The sequence below is a fragment of the Dasypus novemcinctus genome, chromosome 25 (assembly GCF_030445035.2).
Source record: "Dasypus novemcinctus isolate mDasNov1 chromosome 25, mDasNov1.1.hap2, whole genome shotgun sequence".
NCBI lineage: Eukaryota > Metazoa > Chordata > Mammalia > Cingulata > Dasypodidae > Dasypus > Dasypus novemcinctus.
In genome coordinates this window covers 16574511-16597009 of record NC_080697.1, presented here as the reverse complement: position 1 = coordinate 16597009, position 22499 = coordinate 16574511, and the positions used below count along the sequence as shown (strand labels likewise).

The window sequence follows — 22499 nt, the reverse complement described above, 5'->3', positions numbered from 1 at the left end:
AACTGCGTTTGAGAATACAGTTCTCTAAAAAGTTCTCACTCAACTGGGGAAATTTATTTAGCTCTAAGAATGTTCATCTCAGCATTTTTTGGGGGGGAAGGGGTTATTTATTTCATTAGAGAAGTTGAGACCTTACAAAACAATCAAGCATAATGTACAGAATTTCTGCCCACCAGCATCTTACATTGTTGTGAAACACTTGTTACAGATTATAAATATAAAAGAATACAATCTATTACCACTAACTATGGTCCATAGAATACACTTGGCATATTTTTTCTATATACCCCCTATTATTAACACTATGTATTAGTATTATACATGTATTATAGTTCATGAGAGAACATTCTCATATTTGCACTGTTAACCACAGTACATCTTCCACCACATGGTTAACTGTGTTATACAGTCCAATGCGTGTACATTCTATCCAAAATGTACATTAAGTGGCTCTCATGTTCAAATGGATAATTTTTTTAAATTAATTTATTGAAGTATATGATTCATACATAAACATACATAAACAATAAGTGTATAATAATAGTTGTGAACTTACAAAACAAACATATATATAACATCATACAGGATTCTCATAACTCACCCTACCACTATAATAACTTGTATTGTTGTTAAACCTTTTTAATGTTTAAAGAGCATTGTTAAAATAGTACTACTAACCAAAGTACTTTTCCCCCAAACAACCCTATTATCTTTATATCCTATATATACAACATACATAAACAATTAAGTATATAGTAAAAGTTGTGAACTTACAAAGCAAATATGCATAACATCATAGAAGGGTCCCATACATCAACCCTCTACCAACACCTTGCATTGTCGTGAGATGTTTGTTACAAATTATGAAAGAATATTGTCAAAATCTTACTACTAATCATAGTCCTTATCATACATTTGGTTTTTTCCCCAACCCACCCTATTATTATTTTTTAAATATATTTTTTATGACAGAAGTTGTATTATAAAACAATCATGCACATGTGCAGAATTCCCAAACAACACCCCTTCATCAACATACCACACTGCGGTGGAACATGTGCTACAGGAGAGATAATATCATCTGATTGTTACCATGTCCATAGTATATATTTGGCTCACATTTTCCATACTGCCTCATTACCAACACAGTACATCTTTCACATAGATACAAGAATATTATATTGTTACTACTAACCACAGTCCATAGGTCACTCCAGCTGTATTTTTCCCATGCTTCTCCACATTCCCATCACCCTGCAGTAGTGATACACATTTGCTTTAGCTCACAAAGGACACTCTTGCATCTCTACCATCAACCACAATTCTCATTCATCTCTTGGTTTACTGTGCTATTCAGTTCCTAGATTATTCGCTAGCATTCTGTAAATTGGCATTTACATACCTAGAATACCCTTTTCAGTCACATTCCCATTTATAAACTAGCTGTTATTCATTGTGTGTTACCATCCACCCTATTTCCATACTTTTACAGTAAAGCTAATTAAAACTTTTATATACATTAAACATCAGCAGTCTACTTTGTCCTCCTATCTCCTTTAAGATTCCACCACCTACCATGAGGTCTTGAAGATACTTTCCTAAAATTTCTTCTAGAAGTTCTATGTTTCCGGTTTTTACTTTTAGGTTTTTGATCCATTTTGAGTTAATTTTTGGATAAGGTGTGAGACAGGGGTCCTCTTTCCTTCTTTTGGCAATGGATATTCAATTCTTTCAGAACCATTTGTTGAATGGATTTTTCTGCCCGAGCTGTGTGAGTCTGACAGGTTAGTGAAAAAATCACTTGACCATACATGTGAGGGTCTGTTTCTGAACCATCAATTTGGTTCCATTGATCTACTGCGTCTGTCTTTAGGCCAGCACCATGCTGTTTTTACCACTATAGCTAGGTAATAAGATTTAAAGTCTGGAGATGAGGGTTCGCTTTTCTTCTTATGATGTTTCTGGCTATTCAGGACCCCTTACCCTTCCAAATAAATTTGATGATCATGTTTTCAATTTTTTCTTTAATGCTGGTAGAATTTTTATCTGGATTGCAATGAATCTATATATCAATTTGAGTAGAATTGACATCTTAATGATATTTAGTCTTCCAATCTAAATAACTGGAAGATAATCTTCCAGTTATTTAGGCCTTTTAAAATTTCTTTTAACACTGAGTTGCAGTTTTCTGAATACAAGTACTTTATATCATTGGTTAAGTTTACTCCTGATCATTTGAATTTTCTCTGTCATATTTTATTTTCACCACTTTTGACAATTTTAGTTACTTTTATTGATATAATTTCATATCTAGACTCTCTTCCAGGCCTCTCTCTCCTGTCTTTTCTTTTCAGTCTCTAGCACACGCTTTAGTGTTTCCTGAAAATCTAGTCTCTTGCCTAGAAGTTCTCTCAGTTTTGGTTTATCTGTGAATATTCTAATCTCACCGTCATTTTTGTTAAGTTTTTTTTTTTTTTTCTTTTTTTTAGGAGGCACTGGAGATCAAACCCAAGACCTCGTACATGGGAAGCCGGCACTCAACCACTTGAGCTACATCTGCTCCCCTCACCCTCATTTTTGAAAGACAGTCTTGCTGGATGTAAGATTCTTGGCTGCAAGTTTTTCTCTTGTAGTATCTTAAATATATCAGACCACCGTCTTCTTGCCTCCATGGTTTCTGGTGAGAAATCAAGCACTTAATCTTACTGGATATCCCTTATATGTTATGTATTGCTTTTCTCTTGCTGTTCTCAGATTTCTTTGTCTTTAGCATTTGACATGCTGATTAGTATGTGTCTCAGAGTTGGTTTATTAGGATTTTTTCTGATGGGAGTACATTGTTGTTCTTGGACATGGATATCTACGTCCTTCAATAGGGGTGGGAAATTTTCTACCATTATTTCTTCAAATATTCCTTCTGCTCCTTTTCCCTTCTCTTCTCCTTCTGGGACGCCCGACATGTACATTAGTATGCCTTTTGCTGTCATTTAGTTCCCTGAGACCCTGTCCAATTTTTTCCATTCTTTTCTTCATCTGTTCTTTTGTATGTTCACTCTCAGAGGCCATTTCTTCAAGTTCTCAAATCTGCTATTATATGATTCCAATACTTTTAAAATTTCGTTTATTGCACCTTTCATTCCCATAAGATCTGTTATTTTTCTATGTATGCTTTCAAATTCTTCTTTGTGTTCATCCAGTGTCTTCTTAATATCCTTAATCTCTTTAGCCATCTCATTGAATTTATTAAGGAGATTTGTTTGAACATCTATGATTAGTTGTCTCAACTCCTTTCTGTCATCTGGAGGGGCTTATCTTGTTCCTTTAACTGGGCCATCGCTTCCTGTTTCTTGGTGTGGATTGTAATTTTTTGTTGGTATCTTCACATCTGGCTTTCTAGAGTATTTATTCTGGGTGCAGTTTTTCTCTTTAGTTTAGGGCTTCTTGCCCTTTCTCCCTTGCTGGTTGTGCAGTAGGAGCCAAGCATGTAGTTGGTACTGTAACCTGTGGAGGTTCAAGCTGCCCTCATTGCGCCTGGGAACAATGAAGCTTCTTCCAACTTTCTCCTTTGCCAGGGGTAGGGACAGAGTCACAGCTGTGTGGAATAATCCAAGTGATACAAGCCTAGACTGTAGCTACCCAGAGAGACTGAAGAAGCATCACATCCCTTTCTTCCCTGCCTGTGGTAGGGATGGAGCTGCATGTGTGGGCAGCAATCTATGCAGTGTGGGTCCAAGATGACCGCAGTTGCCCTGGAAGACCTCCAATTTTTTATCTGTGCCAGCCAAAGTTAACTGCAGTTACCTGGATAGGCTGGTGCAGGGCCCACCAGCCTCCTCCCTGCCAGAGGTAGGGCTGAAGCCTCAGGTAAGGCTGCAGGCCGATCTGGGTGAAAGAAACTGGTTCCTACCATCCTTGTGATTTTCAGTCAGCCCGGCTTGCCCTCAAGCTGAGGGCCGAGTCAAAATGGCGGCCCCCAGCCTCTTTCCAACTTGGGCTGATTCACACTCCTGCTATTCACAGGGTTATACCTTAGCCATCCGAGTCTACCAATCAGTAGCCAAAATCGGTGGCCACCTATCTCTTCCTCCCGTTTTTGGGAAATGGAGCTCCCAATTCCAGCCACAGAATAGCTCCTGGGGCAGGTCGTGCCGCCAGAGTAGGATAATTACTGGCCTCCGCAGCTTGGCCGGTAATTTCCCAGACAGGCTGGTGCAGGTCCCTGCAGTTTCCTGCCTGCTGGAGGTGGCACTTGGGCCTAGGCTGGAGCTGCAATCTGACCTGGATGGAAAGAAGTCGGTCCCCACCAACACTGGGATTTTCAGTCCGCCCCCCTTCCCTTCGTGTCAGGAACAGAGTTAAGATGGCAGCTTCTAGCCTCTTTCTGACTTGGACAGGCTCAAACTTTAGCTGTTCTCAGGATTATACTTTAGGCCTCTGAATTTACTCATCAGTAGCTGAAGTTGGTGCCCAACCATCTCTTCCTCTCCAGTTTTTGGGAAGTGGAGCTTTCAATTCCAGCCGTGGAACAGCTCCAGAGGTGGCTTGTGCCTCCAGTGGAGAATGGGCACCAGCCTCCATGGCGTGGAGTGCTCTACGAGTCTTTTCTGCAGATGGGCCGTCTCCTCCTTCCATTCCTTCAAAGATGTTGTGGGATGCTCTTCTGGCCTCCTGGAGCCCCCAAACAGGTGCTTCAGCTAGCTCCAGAGAGCTCTGGGTGTTTACTAACTGCCCTGTAATAGGAGCTGACTTTAGGAGCTCCTTACTCCGCCACCATCTTGCTGGTTCTCCTCACCTGGATAATTTTAAACTCACTAAGTTCACCAAAATTCAACAGAAGACCAGGAAAGAAGGCAAAATATTTAAAGAAATAGTCCAATCAGCAGAAACAATTTTCATGATGCTAAAGAGAAGTATTAGAAGGGTAGAAATTGTTCAGAGTACTTTGACTCTGAACAAAGTACTGAAATTGTAAACTGACCTTAATTAAATCACCACCAGAATTTGAAATCATCATCAAACAGGAAGACCATGCCAGGCAGGAGAGTTCATATATACATAGAACCTTGTTATAACAACAATACCTATTAAAAAACATAACCCAGAAAAAGGTCAAAATCAGCTTACCAGAGCATGTGTTAAGAGACTACAGAAGAAAATTTAAGGGAAATTTTTAAGAAACATAAGGAAACTTAAAGAGGGAAGTCATGATATAGTCTAAAAATCAGTTATACCAGAGATTTTTTTTATCCCCCCCCCCCTTGCATCTTGCTTGCTGTCTGCTCTGTGTCCATTTGCTGTGCATTCTTCTGTGTGTCTGTATTTTTATTTTATTTCCCTTCTCCCCCTTGAGGCTTGCTTGCTGTCTGCTCTCTGTGTCTAGTCGCTGCACGCTCTTCTGTGTTTTTACTCATCTCCCTTTTTGTTGTGTCACCTTGCTGAGTCAGCTCTCTGCAGCACTTGCGGGCAGGCGGTTCTCCATGGTGTGCAGGCAACCCTGCCTTCACAAGAGGTCCCAGAATGCAAACCCAGGGCCTCCCATATGCAGGAACCCAACTGATTTGAGTCACTGCCACCTCCCCAGTTACACCAGATTTTATCAGATTAATATTGAAATTATTTTTATTCCTCTAAGCACACACTAAATCATTCGCCATGAATAGTCCCACAAAATAAGACAGTTCGCATGTTGTTTAATTTACACTTACCTATATATTACTACTTAATATTCTATTAGAATATTTTATTGTATAAAGATAAACAACTGCTCAAAACTGTCTTATGATCCAAAAAGCCCACTATTCTTCTGAAGGAGGCAAATTAAGAGCACGGCTGGGAAACAGATGTGGCTCAAGCAGATGGGCTCCCATCTACCATATAGGAGATCCAGGGTTTGATACCCAGGGCCTCCTGGTGAAGACAAGCTGGCCCATGCAGCGAGCTGGCCCATGCGGAATGCCAGTCTGCACAGGGGTGCCGCTCTATGTTCAGGAGTGCTAGCCAACGTGGAGAGGTGATGCAGCAAGATGATGCAACAAAAAGAGAAACAGAGGAAAGACAGTAAGAGACTTAGCATACCAGGAAACAGAGGCGGTACAAGAGAATGATTCCCTCTCTCATTCCAGAAGTTCCCAGGGAACCTGGTTCCCAGAGCCGCCTACTGAGAATACAAGCAGACACAGAAGAACACAAAGCAAATGGACAGAGAGAACAGACAATGGAGGGAGGGGGGAGAAATAAATGAATGAATGAAAGAGCGAGCATGGCTACCTTCCCAAAGTCCATCTTAACGTTAGATATAAGACAATTTCACTACTATGCAATTTATGGCTCCAAATTCACATGTCTTGTGTGACCCTTTCTGAATTCACTTCATACAAAGAGATTACTTCTTTAAAAGTATCATTCAATATGGAAAAAACCTTTTATATACCACCAAAACTTGCTTGCTCACATTTCAAAGCATAACTCTCCAATAATTCTATTTCTTGAGAGTTGGTAAGTAAATCTTTTTTTTTTTAAAGATTTATTTACTTCTACCCCCCACTCCCCGCCTGGTTCTCTGCTGTGTCCTGTGTCCATTCTCTGTGTGTTCTTCTGTGTCTGCTTGTACTCTCATCAGACGGTACTGGGGCTCTGTCCCTTTTTGTTGCGCCATCTTGCTGCGTCAGCTCTCTGTGTGGCACCACTCCCCGATGGGCTGTGGTTTCACGTAAGATGGCTCTCCTTGTGCAGGGGCCACTTCTTTCGCGTGTGTGTGTGGGGGCACCCTTATGCAGGGGCATCCCTACATGGGCCAGCAGTCCTTGCACACAGCAGCACTATATGTAGGCCAGCTCACCACTTGAGCTAGGAGGCCCTCAGTATCGAACGCGTGGACCTCCTATATGGTAGGCAGATGCTCTATCTGTTGAGCCACATCCACTTCCCAATGAATAAATCTTAAATTTACCTTACCCAGGGACTCATAATTCTGTTTGGACTAAATTCACTCTCAGGCTTCGCCTTTCCATTGATGCATCTCCCAGTTTTTAAAAATGAACCCTTTCAAATATAATAGATCACTAATCCAGAGGCTTGTAGGAGATAATTATTCCACTTAAACTCTGATTATATTTAAAGTACCAAAACGCAGTCATTTTTAATTCTCTACACTTAAGTCTTGTAGGATTTTTTATCGTGTTTTTAAATTTTTTTTGTTGTTCTATACTTAAGTTTCTTAGGAAACTATTAAATCTCTAAGGATCTAACTTTCTTCCCTTTATAAAGACTATTTCTTCTCATTAATCATAATCGTAAATTCACAAATCTAAAACTGCATGGTATAGTAATACAATCTTTAATCTTCATTTAGTTTTCTAGTCTCATCCCTGGATATCTAACTATCTGGTGTCATTCCCATTGGCTGGACACATTTCCTGCACAATAGCATAAGTTTGCTCCTTCTGGGGTTAAAAATCAAAGTCGATAAGATGCTAAGAAAAGGCAAGTTTGTTTGTGGCTTTAATTTTCCAATTAGTGAATATACACTGTATTTATTTATTTTTATGTAGACTATTCCCTTATTAACTTTTATTTACAAATCCTGTTTTAAATCCAATAGCACAACATACTCAAACTATCTTGAGAGATAAAAGCAAATGTAGTCAGGGGGGTGGCAGGTATATGGGAACCTCTTATATTTTTTGAATATAACATTTAAAAAATAAATAAAGAGAAGAAATAAATAAAACCAAATAAAGATACTATGAAAAAAGAAAATTACAGATGAATTAAAAAAGGAAAAAAAAAAGCAAATGTAGCCAAATGTTGACAGTTGGTAAATTGAATAAAGAGGATCACTGTAAAATTATCTTAACTTTTCTGTGGGTTTGAAAATTTTCAAAAGAGAAAAATCTTAAAACCTTATTCCTCTAGGTAAAGAGTTAATGTTTGAACAATAATTTTGATATTCTATTTACTCTGCACAGCATTTTTGCCCATTTATATGTTAAGTATATCCATCTATACCAAAATATGCAAAAAGACACTACTCAATTTTAAAAAATCACACTCACCCGTTATTATCTAATTTATGGAAGGCAAAAGCATTATTTTTTGTAACACTAAGAAGTGGATGTGGCTCTACAGAAAGAGCATCCACCTACCATACAAGAGGTCCAAAAGTTCGATACCCAGGGTCTCCTGGCTCATGTGGTGAGCTGGCCCACGTGCAGCACTGCTGCGTGCAAGGAGTGCCGGCCCACAGAGGGATGCCCCCGTCTAAAAGTGCCCTCCATATAAGAAGTGACCCTTGCACAATGAAGAGCTGCCCTACATGAAACTGCAGCCGGCCCAGGAGTGGTGCCATACACACGGAGAGGTGACACAGTGTGCGTAAGGGTTAAGTTTAATTTTCAAAAAGAGACGCTGGAGCCGGCTCCACTGTTCGAAGAGGGAGGGTAGGGGTTCCAGGGGTTTTGGTGCACCAAGAATTTGAAAAGTGGCACCGAAATGAGGGCCAATGGTGAGGGCTGGGGGTGGGGCCAGAGCAGGGAGAGCCAATGGTGAGTGCTGGGGGCGGAGCCAGTAGTGAAAGCAGCGCCAAATTTGGAAAGTGCGCCAGGGGTGAAAGCAGTGCTGAGCCCACCCAGCTGCGGGAGTGTAGGGAACGCTGGAGTGCGGAACCAGAGTGGGAACCCTCTAAGTCCGTTAGATCTCTCCAATAGGCTGTAACCCCTGAAGTACCCAATCAGTGGGGAACAGGGGAGGGAACTGCGTGTTAGGTTTAGGTTATAAATATCACTGTTTCTTGCTGTTTGGCCCCCCGGCCACTTTATCCAGGTCAAGCACCTGTTCTTGCAAGATCTTTAATAAAATTCTTTTCTCCTCCACAATCAGGTTAGCTTTTGTTTGCTTATAGGTGCAGCTTTCTTTCTAACCCTCAGGAAGATGACACAACAAAAAGAGACACAGATGCCCAGTGCCGCCTGATGAGAATACAAGCAGACATAGAAAAATACACAGCAAATGGACAGAGAGAGCAGTTGGGGGTGGGGGGTGGGAAATAAATAAGTAAATCTTAAAAAAAAAAGAGTATATAGACTTTGAATAACTCAATATTCACATGTTGTAAGCACAAATGTTTACTAAATTTCAAACCAGCAAAAAACGAATTAGATAACTTATTATTCAATGCCAAGTACTGTAATGATCCACTTCAATCCTCTGACAGACTGTGAATTTGCTGACTCACTTGTTCAGTATCCTATAAAATAGTATACGCAAGAGTGTAAGACTGAAATTTAAGACTATAATCATTCTTTGTTCAAAAAGCAGAAACTCCTTTTCTCAAGTATATCAAACAAGAATTATAAATTAAAGTTGCCTCTTTTAAATGCCACTATTCTAAATGACAGCAGAAGTACTTTAATTCCCTACCACATTCATCTAACTATTCTAAATAACAAAAATCTCAGTATTTTGAGGATGAATATTTACAAAATCAGTAGCAAAATCTCATTCATTCCTAACTCTATTGGATGTTAGGAGTTATAAAGTGGTTGGGGTAAAAATTCATTTGGAGTCAAAAGTTACTTCAAATTCCAGTTAAGATAGTGGAGACTTTCCTGCCCTCTCTTCTCCAAAGTCACACCAAAGCAATAAGGAAAAATAAAAAAATTCCACCTTCATTCAATGTAACTCTAACCACAATATACAAAGGCAAAGAAACTTATAATCTCAGGGCCTGCTGAAGAATATACCAATGAAAAGCAAGTCAATTCAGAACCATGAAAAGGCTTATTAGCAATATGAGGTACCAGGTCCAGGCAGAAATTGAGGGCATGATTAGAAGCCTACGTAAGTACACCTTCAAGACCCTATCTCCATCTCATACAGCAGGTATTACCACTCTAGGCCAAGCAGGAGTCAAAAGGTTTATCTCCAGAAAGCCTGAAACAGATACACCCTGAAGGCGAGAACATATGGCTCAACAGAATGTGGGGGTTAGAACTCAGACTAAAACTAGGGAGATTAAAAAATACTTATAAAAATTAAAACTAAAACTAACCTCCACCCACCCACAAAAGTCCCTTTAAGATATTCAGTTTCAAAACCAAAAGCAGCCAGACATACCCCTCCCAGGGAGGATACGTGATAGTATTTCTCTGGAAAAACCAAATGAACTCCAGAAACAATACCTACAGATCTTGTCTGGGTGCTTCCCCAGTAAAAAAAAAAAAAAGTGTTCACTGTTCCATCACCCTGTAGCAGACCCCACCACTTAAAAGCTTCACGCATGCTTACAGAGCTTGCAAATATTTTTCTAATGACACATTCTTAATTATGAATGTACAGACTGAAATTGCCAGTCATCTGAGGAAGGTCTCTAAAGTAAAATATAATTCAAAATAGTTGGAAAAATAATTTGATGGAAAAAGAAAGGAAATAGAAGAAAACAACAAAGAAGCTAATCTCTAAGAAGAGAAGATAATGTATTCATGAAACAAAAATAGGATGCTTTAAGTATTTTTAAAAAAGGAATAGAGAGCAAGAAAAATTTCTAGAAATTAAAAATAGGAGGAAAAAAGCCAAGAAAACTTTCAAGAATTGAAGGACCTGAAAAAGTCCACCAAGTACCCAGAACAACGGATTTATAAAAAAGAAAAAAGATTTTTTTGAAAGCCTAAAATCTTACAAACTAGACAAGAATCAGAAGAGTATCAGACTTGTTAGCGACATCAAAAGCTAGAAGACAATGGAACAACGCCTTAAAAATCCCAAGAGAAACCCGTTTTTCAACCTACACTTCTATGCCCCATCAAACACTGAACATAAGGAAAGAAAATTAAAACATCGTTAAACATTCCAAGTCTCAAAAAATTTACTTTGCTAAGCACTCTTTTCACCAGAAGCTACTAGATGATGATACAAGGCAGTAAATCAACCAAGAAGACATAGCAAAAAGCAGAGGGTCACACATGAGAGAGGGAATTCCCAAGGGAATAACTGCAACTAGCCTTGTTAACAACCAGTCCATTATGGAAGCAGGAAGGAGAAAAGATCTAGCAGGGTTTTTTCCCCAGTGCGGGGGGAGGGACGAACACACACAAAAGATGAACTCTTGATGGTTTACCTGTTTTGAAACTCACTTTGAGGTACTACTGGAAGATGCAGGAAGACTTAACAACGGGTAAAAAAAAACCTAATCAAATAAAGGAAAGGGAATTTTTAACTTTGCAGAAAAGAAATATAGTCAAAGTAGACTATGGCTCAATGGGACATATTTACATGTGTACATAATGTAATCACTGGATATCAATTCAACAGAAAACTGGGATACATTGTGGGTTGGGATTATAAAAGGACAAATTTCTTATCTAAGAGAAATTTAATGATTCAAGGCAGTTATATAAGCGTATCATTTAAAAATACAGATGTATATAATAGAAGAATTAGTGGAGGCCTCTGGAGAGCAAGACTGGAGGTAGAAAGAGACGAGATTTTTTAAATCATAAAACTTTTAGCAGTATTTTATTTTAAATGTATATGTATCATGGATAAAATTAAAAATTAATTTCAGAAAGCACAGTGTAAACTGTAACAGTGAATCACTAAGTCAAATTTTACTCCTTTAGAGTCACAGAGATTCTCTGAAACTTTCTGAACATCTATATCTTCTGACTTATGAAATTAAAAACCTACGCTTCAGCATATTGTGCTGGAGCAACTGGATATCCATAAGCAAAAAAGAAAAGAAACCTAGACCTAAACCTCAAGCTCATATCTTATACAAAAAAAGATCATAGGTTCATTTGTAAAACAAAAATCCATAAAACTTTTATGAAAAAACACAGGGGAAAACTTTAGGATCTAGGACTAGACAAAGAGCTCTTAAACACTAAAAGCATGATCCATAAAAAGGAAATCTGATAAAATGGACTTCATCAAAAACACATGCTCTGTGAAAGCACAGGGAAAGAGAATGAAAGGCAAGCTACAGACCAAGAGAAAAATATTTGCAAACTATATATCCAAAAGAAGGACTAGTACCTAGAATGTATAAGGAACTCTCAAAACTCAAAAGCAGGGAAGCGAAAGTGGCTCAAGCGAAAGGACTTCCACTTATGAAATGGAAGGTCCTGCTGCCTACTGGAGAAGGCAAGCTGGCAGGGTGGGCAATGAGCTGAAGCAACAAGATGAAACAACAAAAGAGACACAAAGAGGAAAAAACAATGAGAGCACAACAAACCAGGGAGGTGAGGTGGCTCAGGTGACTGAGTGCCTCTCTTCCACATGGGAGGTCCCAGGCTCTGCTCTCAGTGCCTCCTAAAGAGACGTAGAGCAGACACAGAGCACCTAGCAAATGGACACAGAGAGCAGACAGTGACTGCAAACAATGGGGGGGAAGGGAGTAAATAAAATAAATCTTAAAAAAAAACAAAAAAAAAACTCAACAGTAAAAACCAAACAATCCAATTAGAAAATGGGGGAAAACAAAAACAAAAACCCCAGCCACTCCATCAAAGAGGATATAGAGAGAACAAGAGCACCTGAAGACATTTTTCAACAGCACTGGCGTTCAGGGAAATGCAAACTAAAACCACAATGAGGCCACCGACTTGGCCCAGTGGTTAGGGCATCCATCTAGCACATGGGAGGTCCGCGGTTCAAACCCCGGGCCTCCTTGACCCGTGTGGAGCTGGCCCACGCAACGCTGATGCGCGCAAGGAGTGCCCTGCCACGCAGGGGTGTCTCCCGCGTAGAGGAGCCCCACGCACAAGGAGTAGGCCCTGTAAGGAGAGCCGCCCAGCGCCAGAGAAAGTACAGCCTGCCTAAGAATGGCGCTGCCCACACGGAGAAATGACACAAGATGCTGCTGCAAAAAGAAACACAGATTCCCGTGCTGCTGACAACAACAGAAGCAGACAAAGAAGACACAGCAAATAGACACAGAGAACAGACAACTGGGGTGGGGGGCAAAGGGAGAAAAATACATCAATAAATAAACAGTAAAAAAAAAAAAACCTTAAAAAAAAGAAAGCAGTAGCAGAATGCTTACATTGAAAAAAAAAAAAAAAAACACAATGAGATAATCACTACATACCTACCAGAAGAACTCAAATACAAATAGTGACAACAACAAAAAACATACAATTACCATGTGACCCTGACCCAGGAATTGTATTTGTGGACATTTATGCCAGAGGAGTAATAATAACTTGTACACAAATGTTCACAGCAGATTATTTGTAATAGCCAAAAACCCAAATCAGCTAACATGTCCTTCAATGGGTAAATGGGTAAGCAAACTGTGATATAAAGACATACTGTGATATAAAGACATAGCACTGAATACTACTCAGCAATAAAAAAGACTCGAGAGAAGCAGACGTGGCTCAACAGGTAGAGCGACCACCTAACATATGGAAGGGCCCAGGGTTCGAGGCCCAGGACCTCCTGACCTGTGTGGTCATGCGCAGAGCTGCCACGTGCAAGGAGTGCTGTGCCATTCAGGGTGCCCCCGTGTGGGGGTGCCCCATGCACAAGGAGTGTGCCCTGCAAGGAAAGTCACCCCATGTGAAAAAAGTGCAGCCCACCCAGGAGTGGCGCTGCACACACGGAGAGCTGACGCAGCAAGATGATGCAACAAAAGAGACGCAGTTTCCCGGTGCCACCAAGGGTGCAAGTGTACACAGAAGAACACACAGCCAATGGACACAAAGAGTAGACAAGGGGAAGGGGGAGAAATAAACAAAAATAAATCTTAAAAAAAAAAAAAGGTCTTGATACACACAACTTGGATGACTCTCCAGGGAATTATGCTGAGTAGGGAAAAAAGCCAATTCCAAAAGTTTACATACTGTATGGTTCCATTTAAATACCATTTGTGAAATGACAAAATTTTTAGAGGACAAAGTAGTGGTTACCAGGGTTTGGAGGGGAGGAATGCAGGGGTGAGGGGACAGATGTATTGTTACAAAACAACATGATGGATCCTTGGGGCCTTGGACCTGTTCAGTGTCTTGACTAATCAGTGCCTTGTATGGTAGGTACATGAACCTACACGGGTTATACAGAACTGAATTCACATGAACACACAAATGAGTCTAAATAAAACTGGGTTGAAGTCTAAGTAAGATTGGTGTATTGCACCAAAGCCACTATCCCTGTTGTGATATCATACTATAGTTTCACAAAATGTTACCATCGGGAAAAACTGGGCAAAGTGTACAAGGGATCCCTCTGTATTATTTCTTAGAACCATACATGTGAATCTACAGTTATCTCAATAAAAATTTCAATTAAAAAAGTCTGTATAAGCACTGCAACTGATATGAAAGAAACAAATCAACATTTCCTCTGTTCTGATTTTGAGACATTGTGCTTTTTTGGGTCTCCAAAATAATGGTTTTTCCATTTTCTGTTTTACAACCTTGGATGTTCTATTTTTCACACTGGAAACATCATGGGTTGCTCTTTTCCTTAAAAACACTATTTCTCATTCTGGAAAGAGGGATAAACACCAAGCCTTTACTTTTGATTGTAACCCAAAAGACATGTAAAGAAATTTTTTTCTCATTTCATATCTCCCTTTAGAATGAGTTTTCTTAATCACAATTTTATTCTAATCAATTTTATTCAAATTCCTTTTCTAATAAGCCAGATTTAAAGAACTTATTAGATCAACCCTGTGACAGTTTGAAATTCTTTTGTGAATCTCAGAAGGAGAAAGATAATGTTTTTAACTACAGTTATCCCTTCCACATTGTGACTTTCCCCACTGCAGTTTCAATATACTGCAGGTCAGCAGAAGAAATTTAATGGGAACTTTTTTTGGAGTTTTGCAGAAGCCTCAAATGATACACAAAGGCCAGGAGATGATAGAAAAATTTAGAAACTCAAAAATGCATAAAATATATGTATAGTATTGCATAATTCTTAACCCAAATCTTACAATAAGGTACTGTAAACACCCCATAAAGAAAAAGAAAAAAATTCAGCCTTCTTCTCTGGTACAAAGAGACGGCCAAATAATTCCCCCCCGGCCCCTCCCCTTGCCGTTTCTGCTGTCCATTTGCTGTTTGATCTTCTGAATCTATTTCTCTTTTTGTCTTCTCGTTTTTTCTCCTCTAGGATTCACCAGGATTCAATCCTGGGGTTCTCTGATATGAAGAGAGGTTCCTCGTCCCCTGCACCACCTCAGTTCCTGGTTTCTGCTACACTTCACCTCGACTCTCCCCTTCATCTCTCTCTTGTTGCATCATCATCTTGCTGTGTAACTCACCTGTGCAAGCACTTGGCTCACCACAGGGACAGTGGCTCACCACATGGGCACTGGCTCGCTGTGCAGGCACACTTTCTCTTTTTCTTTTTTTACCAGGAGGCCCCAGTGATCGAACCCAGGTCCTCCCATATGGCAGGCAGAAGCCCTATCACTTGAGCTACATCCGCTTTCTGGGCCAAAAAAATTTACGCATATTTTCCAGATCGCAGGAGCACCATGCCCCTAACCCTCTCAGTGTGAAAGGGATAACTGAAATCCATTCCTGTGGGTGTGGCATCCTTTGATTGCATTAGATTCACTTTAGACCACCTGATTAGAATGTTTTTGACTGGCTATGTCAGTGAGGCATGAGCCAGCTTGGGTCTCCATCCTTTTGGTGGGTCTGCTATAACAGCGACAAAGAGAAGAGGTAAAGGAAAAGGGAGCTCTCCCATTTTAACCCAGCCTCGGGACAGGGAGGACTCCAGGTTCTCCTACAGCTGCAAAAAGGCAGAGAAACCGCAAGAAACTGAGAGAGGAAGCCTGGAAAGAGACAAGCCCTACTCTTAGTTGCCCACAACTGAGCTCTAGGAAATAGAAGATTCTGAAGGGAAAGGTAGAGGCCTGGGCAGAGACTGCTGGCCATCTTGCTTCACCACATGGCTATATGCCAGAATCACCAGCAGCTGACTCTGGTAAGAAAGCATCTTTAATGAAGACATACCTTGATTTGGGCATTTCATGGCTCAGAACTGTAAGCTTTTACCCTATATAAAATTCCCATTATAAAAGTCAACCCATTTCTGGTACTTTGCATTGGCAGCCCTGTGGCAAAGTGAGACAACCCCCAATTATTCACCATTTAAAGAAACCAAATCCATTTCATTTACAAGAGTTTTATCAGTCTTATGGGTTCAGACAATTTGTTCTTTAACCTAAACACCCTTGTACCTTCTTCATACTCTTCCTTTATGACTTAACCATCTCCACAAGCATTTCTCACGTGCAAATCTCTTTAGCTACTCATACAATTTGTATTCTGTGCTAAATAATGGTCTTTTATTTGTATATCAACACTAAACAAGCCTTCGCTTCTATTGATCAGAGCTGCTACCACATCAATGCCTGGGTAACCTTGTACTACAACAGGTTGAAACAGGCTGCCAGTATTTCTGCTTATCAGTCGTTCCCTTTTACAAACCAAACAGGATTATTAGTATTTCCTTTGCCACACCCTGCACACCATTACACCGTAATCCTTGAAAAGTATTTCTAACACCATTGGATCTATAGTGGTAGGTTCCAGGTTTGCAGAGGACAAATAGCCTGAACAAAACTCTTGAGACATGTTACTTCCTCACTCCGACCCACTCCCCCAAAAAAACTACCTTTCAAATTGAATACTGATGAAAAGTTATCCTAGCATTAATTTTTTTTTTTCAAAAAAAAAAGAGGGAGAGAAAAATGATATGAACAGGATTGGATCTGGATTCTAGTCAAAACTTCTTCACTAATTAGCCATATAATCTTCTGGAAGTTACTTTACCTCACCAGTCTGTTTCCTCTTCAAATTCTTTGTAGGATTCTTTCCTGTACTAACATTCTGTGAGTCTAACATTCCAAGGAGGAAAGATATACACGACAGGAAGACAAACCTATCTTCAGTATCTAAAAGTAACAGACCAGTGATACTCAGGCATACTCAAGAATACAGAGGATCCCCCTCCCTAACTGACACCACTTAACAGGAGCTACCACCTGGAAAAGGAAGGCACCATCTATGATGAAATACTTTTAGAGAGCAAGGTCAAGTTTAATCAATCCTAAAATGATAGAAAGTTTTATCATTTTATCAATCCTAAAATGATAAGAAATTTCTGAGGCACTTTGGCATCCCCACATCACAGGCCAGCCATTTAATTTGACAAAGATTCTGCTCACTTCTCCAAAAAGCAGCCTCTTCAGATACAATAGACTAAGCTCAGTTGGAATAGCCAATCTACTCTTCCAAAGCCTAACAGAAGCACAACACTCAGAAAGACAACAAAAAAGATGCACTGTACCTCTCCAAGGGGCAAGAGCCTTTACCAATTTAATTTCTTGCAGAGCCCAGAGACTCCATTCCCCAACAGAAGACATTCCATTCCCCCACAGAAGACATCCCATATGGAAGAAGTAGTAAGAAGTCTAGATGTGGAGAGAGGATTAATGGACAACTAATCCAACAGAAATGGCCCACTAAAAATGTGTGCTTTGGGGACAAGCCCATGTAACTACCATATCACTAATGCGTAATGCTTTCCTGAACTCATTCCACCATGAGGGTCATGGGGAAATCAACCACTGAAATCTAATCATCCCAAACCCAGTAGTTTTCTTTACCAACTAGTTTCAAACAATCTTTGAATTCTGAAGACATGTCTTGCCCTAAAATTACTCTACTAGACAAACAGCTAATAGTCTTAAGTAGGTCTGATCCCAATCTAGTTCATATAACTCTTAGGTAAAAAGGAAAATATTAAAAATATTAAAATGGAAATTAACCCTAATCCTGTATTACAGGATCCTAATTGTACTACCTGGCTGCCTGCCTACCTTCATTCATTATTGATTCATTAATTAAATGGAAGGACTCTTGTAGGTGTTTATCATGTATCAGCAAAAAACTAACCATCTCTGTCCTTGTACAACTTATATTTAAGTGCCTTGGATTTACTTTGAGATTGGTTGAGTGTGAAACACACCAGTAATCTAGTTTTGCAACTTCGCAATTAACCTGACCATAAGAAACAGCATACATAACCTCTGACATAGAAACTGAAAGTGTAGGGAAAATATTTCCATGTAGTAGTCTGTGAGAGCACTGTAAGCAAGCCCTATAAGCCTATAAAGATTCTTTCTTGAAAGAGTCAATAGCAGGAGCAGATGTGGCTCAAGGAGTTGAATGCCTGCTTCCTACATAGGAGGTCCCAAGTTCAGTTCCACTGCCTGCTAAAAAAGAAAAGAAAATAACAAACAACAAGCAAAACAAATGAGAAAACTAACTCAGGGGAGCTGATGTGGCTCGTAGTTGAGCACTGGCTTCCCACATGAGGCCTCTGGTACCTCAAAAAAAAAAGGTCAATAGGCAAAAAACAACTAAAATGACTGTGCCTGAGAAAGCGAGGGCCAGTCTTATTCCAGCAGTATGGCCCTTCTAAACACCCTCAAGAAAATAACTTCCATACAAACCTCAGGATGTTCTAACAATCAAGTGACAAATCACAAACTTCACTAGCATTTATATTTAAGAATGCTCTAAATTTTTAAAAAACCCTAGTCAACCGATAGAATGAAAAATGCACATTAGTCAACTGTCTAGTAATTGTCACAAATGTTTAGACAAGCACTTCCCAATATGGTGGCCACTAGCCACATGTGGCTACTGAACAATTGATATGTGGCTAATCTAAATTGAGATGAGGTGTAATTATTTTTTTAAAAATCAAGAAAAAAGAATGTAAAACAGCTCAATAATTTTTTATCTTGCTTCAATAGTAAAAAGATAACATTTTATATATACTGAGCTAAAATGTTATTAAAATTAATTCCCCTTTTACTTTTCTAAGTAAACAATTGCAAATTATATATGTGGCTCACAGTATATTTCTTTTGCACAGTACTTGTTTAACACAATAGTAGACTTCTAAACTCACACACAGAGCTAATAATGTGTTCCAGTGGTACTCAGAATGTTATACTTACGTCTTAACTTTCTCTGCTTAAATTGTTCAACATCTATCAGAATAGCAAACATATCAAACATATTTTTGTGTCAAAATATGAAAGTTTCAAAGTCTAAAGTGAGATTCTTTAACTGAGCACCAACAACACATGTGCAGGACCACGGCGTGCAAGGCATTCCAATGCATAAAGGATCTTGTTGTGCCACCTTCGGCAGCAGAAGGGACTTATATTCTCCATCTAGCCACTGCACTCCTACGTATGCCTGGCACCAGATGAAGTGCTTTACTCTCACTGACCCATAAAATCCTCCAACCACTCTATATGGTAAGTACTATTATTAACACAATTTAAAGAAGAAACTGAGGAGGAGGTTAACCTGCCCCAAGCCCCAGTTAGTAACCTGTGGAACCAGGATTCCAACCCAGGAGGCCTGATCCCAAATCACCACACATTTCCCAAGTAAAAGCACCACACGGAAAGATTATGCCGTTACTGTAGAGAATTGGGTTTCAGCTGTGGGTGTAACTCCATTACAAAAAGATGAGAGTAGATGGAATTAGCTCTTGGCATCCTGTTCGTCACACCCCCTCTTCTCGACAGCAACGGTTCAAAGCTGACCACTCGAATTAAATCCCTGATCTTACTTCAGGCTTGTTTAATACTTTTCAAGAAAGGCCTTATCCCACCCCTCTGGGACAAATTCCTATTAGTCCTTCAAGGCTTCATCTTAGACCCCAGTCTTCCCCAAGCAAACCTGTCCACTTTTGAACTCTGCAAGTCTGAGGCTAGTCACCTTTCCTCCCTAAACTTATCCCAACATTTGCATACTCTATTGTGATTGCCCTCAAGGGATCCATTGTGTTTGCCACTTATATCCTCAAAGCCTACAATAGGGCCTAGCATTAGGCGCCAATAAATACTGGCTGGCCGGTCTAACCACCTGCCCTATCCAGCTACAGCTATAACCGGAATATTTACAGCAAACTTATTGCAAGGAAGTGCCAACCCACAAGGCAGAGAACAAGTTCTACGTTTCACGAAATCTGGCAGATTGAGAGAAGAGTATGATACTCTGGATATGATGATGAGGATAATTCCCGCCCCCCCCCCCAAAAAAAGGTGAGTAAAACCAAAATCTATTTAAAATCATTTGCCCTGTTTAATTTCAGTATAATAGGACTTGCTGAAAATGAATTAAGTGGCTGATAAATATTTGTCATAAGAAATCCAAATCAATGATTTCAGTGATGCTATATATTGTTCGAAATAAGTTTAATTTTGACAATTCTCAGAGTTCCAGATGACTGCAGTTGCTTTTTAAAATAGTCTCAATATAAAACCAGTTGGCCTTAAAAATGGGTTTCATTGCACTGCCCCAGTACTGAATGAGGGAGACAGAGGCACCCATGTGTCCCTTAAGGAATGTATTGTGTGTGAAAAAGAATGGGCTCCACATACAACTCATTCAGCCCAATTACTGTTAACGTCACTCAATCTTCCAACTAGAGTCAGATGGTACTTTCCTAGAGCCTTTCCTTTTCTTAAACGGGAAACCGATTAAAAAGGTCAATCTTTACCTCTTACTTCCACATTAATTCTGAAACACGAGGTGAAAGTACAAGTCTTTAGGGCTATGACTGGCAATATACTTTCCTGTAAATTCTAAATTTTCCTGTAAAGTTAAAACGGGAGAACTTAACTTCATTCCGTTGGGTGTGAAGACAAAAACTGATCATATACCTCCTTAGATCACTGCTTCTACTGTTGCCAGAGAGTCCCACCCCAAGCACCAAGAGCCTCCGATTGTTTGACACATCAATGGATTTAGTCAACGGGCGGCAACTCCCTCTTTCCCCTCTAATTTGCTTTCATTATTCTTCACACAAACCTTCAAGTTTACTCTAAGTTTGGACGATATGGAGTCTTCTCTCTGCCCAAAGTATAAATTCAGGCCTTTACTTAAAGACTAGACTGTTTCATCCCACCCAGGAAAACAGATCCCTCACCTATGTCATCCATCTAAGTAACTTCACACAAATATGGAAAAACCACTCTATTCGCCTAAAAAAAAAAGCATTCTGGAACGTCGTTAAAATGCTGCATATTTTGTAACAGCGGGTACTGAGCAGAGCGGAAGACTTGAATGTAAAAGGCCGGATGGAAAGCACGGGCCGACCCCGCCCCAGAGAGCTCAATGCCGATTCAAACAGTAACTTGGGTCTGTCGCTTAGAATCGGGATCACCTAAACAAAGGCGCACATTACGGGAAGCAAGATGTCTGGAGTAAAAGGAACGGTTTGCAGCTACAGAACCCGTACACCATCCTCCCACGAGTCTTACCTATGGTGGAAATAAAGGTGGTATTGAAGGCATCATCCGAAAATCGAAAAAGGACGCAGGTCTTCCCCACTCCCGAGTCCCCGATCAGGAGCAGCTTGAAAAGCAGATCGTATGTCTTCTTCGCCATTGGGAGGAGCGGCTCAGGCTCTGGCCGCCGGCGGCCCCAGGGGATCGGTCCCTTTCACTACGGCCAACTCCTCGCTCGGGCGTTCTCAGGCCAGAGGACCGGGGAAGCGTGGGAAAAACGAGGGCTCGAGAGGGCGCGGGCGACCTATGAACCGCTTCGTCGAGGAAGCCCCGACGGTGGCGGCGTCCGGTGCCTCCGAGGGCGGCGACCGCAGCTCCTCAGCCTCTCCCAGCCGCTCCGCCCGGTTCCGGGGAGTCGGTCGGGACAAGATGGCCTCCCCTCCCCCCTCAGGTTGCTCGGCCGGGACGCTCCCACGGGCGAGCGAGCAAGCTCTGCCGTCGAGGGAGCGCGGCGGACGTGGGGACAGTCTCGCTCCCGAGCGGACACCCCGAGCCAGAACGCGGCGATGGCAGCGAAAGAGGACCCTGAGCCGCCAAGCTCAGCTACATAGCCACAGGAAGACAAGCCGCCCCGGCCAGAGCCACCTTTCCCCCGTGCCCTCTCACGCCAGCGTGCGCGCAGCCTGAGACGCACGCAAGGACGTACGCCCGCCCTTCCTCACGCCCCGGCCCTGCGGTCCGCCTCTGCGCACGCGCGCAGGAGGGCGTGGGGGCGCGCGGGGGCGGGGAGCGGCGCGCTCGGGTTTCCAAGCTTCTGTCTGAGACCGCGCAGAGACGAGGGAGGGGCGGAGCGAGAGAGGGCGAGGCCGCGGACGCCTTCCCTGCGGCCTCCTGATAGGTTGCGCGGTGTTTTGGGCACGCCCCGCGGGGAGGTGCTGCCTAGGGATTGCGCAGGCGCAGCACGAGGGAGTAGGCTCTCGTCCCCCTCCTACCCACCCCACCCCGCCTTTTCGCCCCGGGGTCGCCCTCTGGACTGGGCGAGGTTGGCCCTCTTCTGTCTTGGGTGTCGAGCTGAGGTTTTTGGCAGCCAGAGGCTGGGGTGTCCGGGTGTTCCCTTGTAGGCGTGATTGTAAACTAGGGGAAAGGGAGCGCCCTGGGTCATTGAATGGCTTCTTGGCTAAAAGGCGACGCATGCTGGAGGCCGTCGCTCGTGGGGTGGTCG

The 22499-nt window shown here is 41.4% G+C and overlaps 1 protein-coding gene across 1 annotated transcript in view; it reads right to left on the bottom strand.

Annotated features, from left to right (window-relative positions):
- Positions 1–22113, bottom strand: part of RAB10 (RAB10, member RAS oncogene family) — a 115846-nt gene extending 93733 nt beyond the window's left edge. Inside the window, exon 1 of the mRNA XM_004447549.4 lies at positions 21311–22113. Coding sequence (XP_004447606.1) covers positions 21311–21437 — 127 coding nt within the window. The 5' untranslated portion in view covers positions 21438–22113. The remainder of the gene's footprint in view (positions 1–21310) is intronic.
- Between the last annotated feature and the right edge of the window lie 386 nt (positions 22114–22499).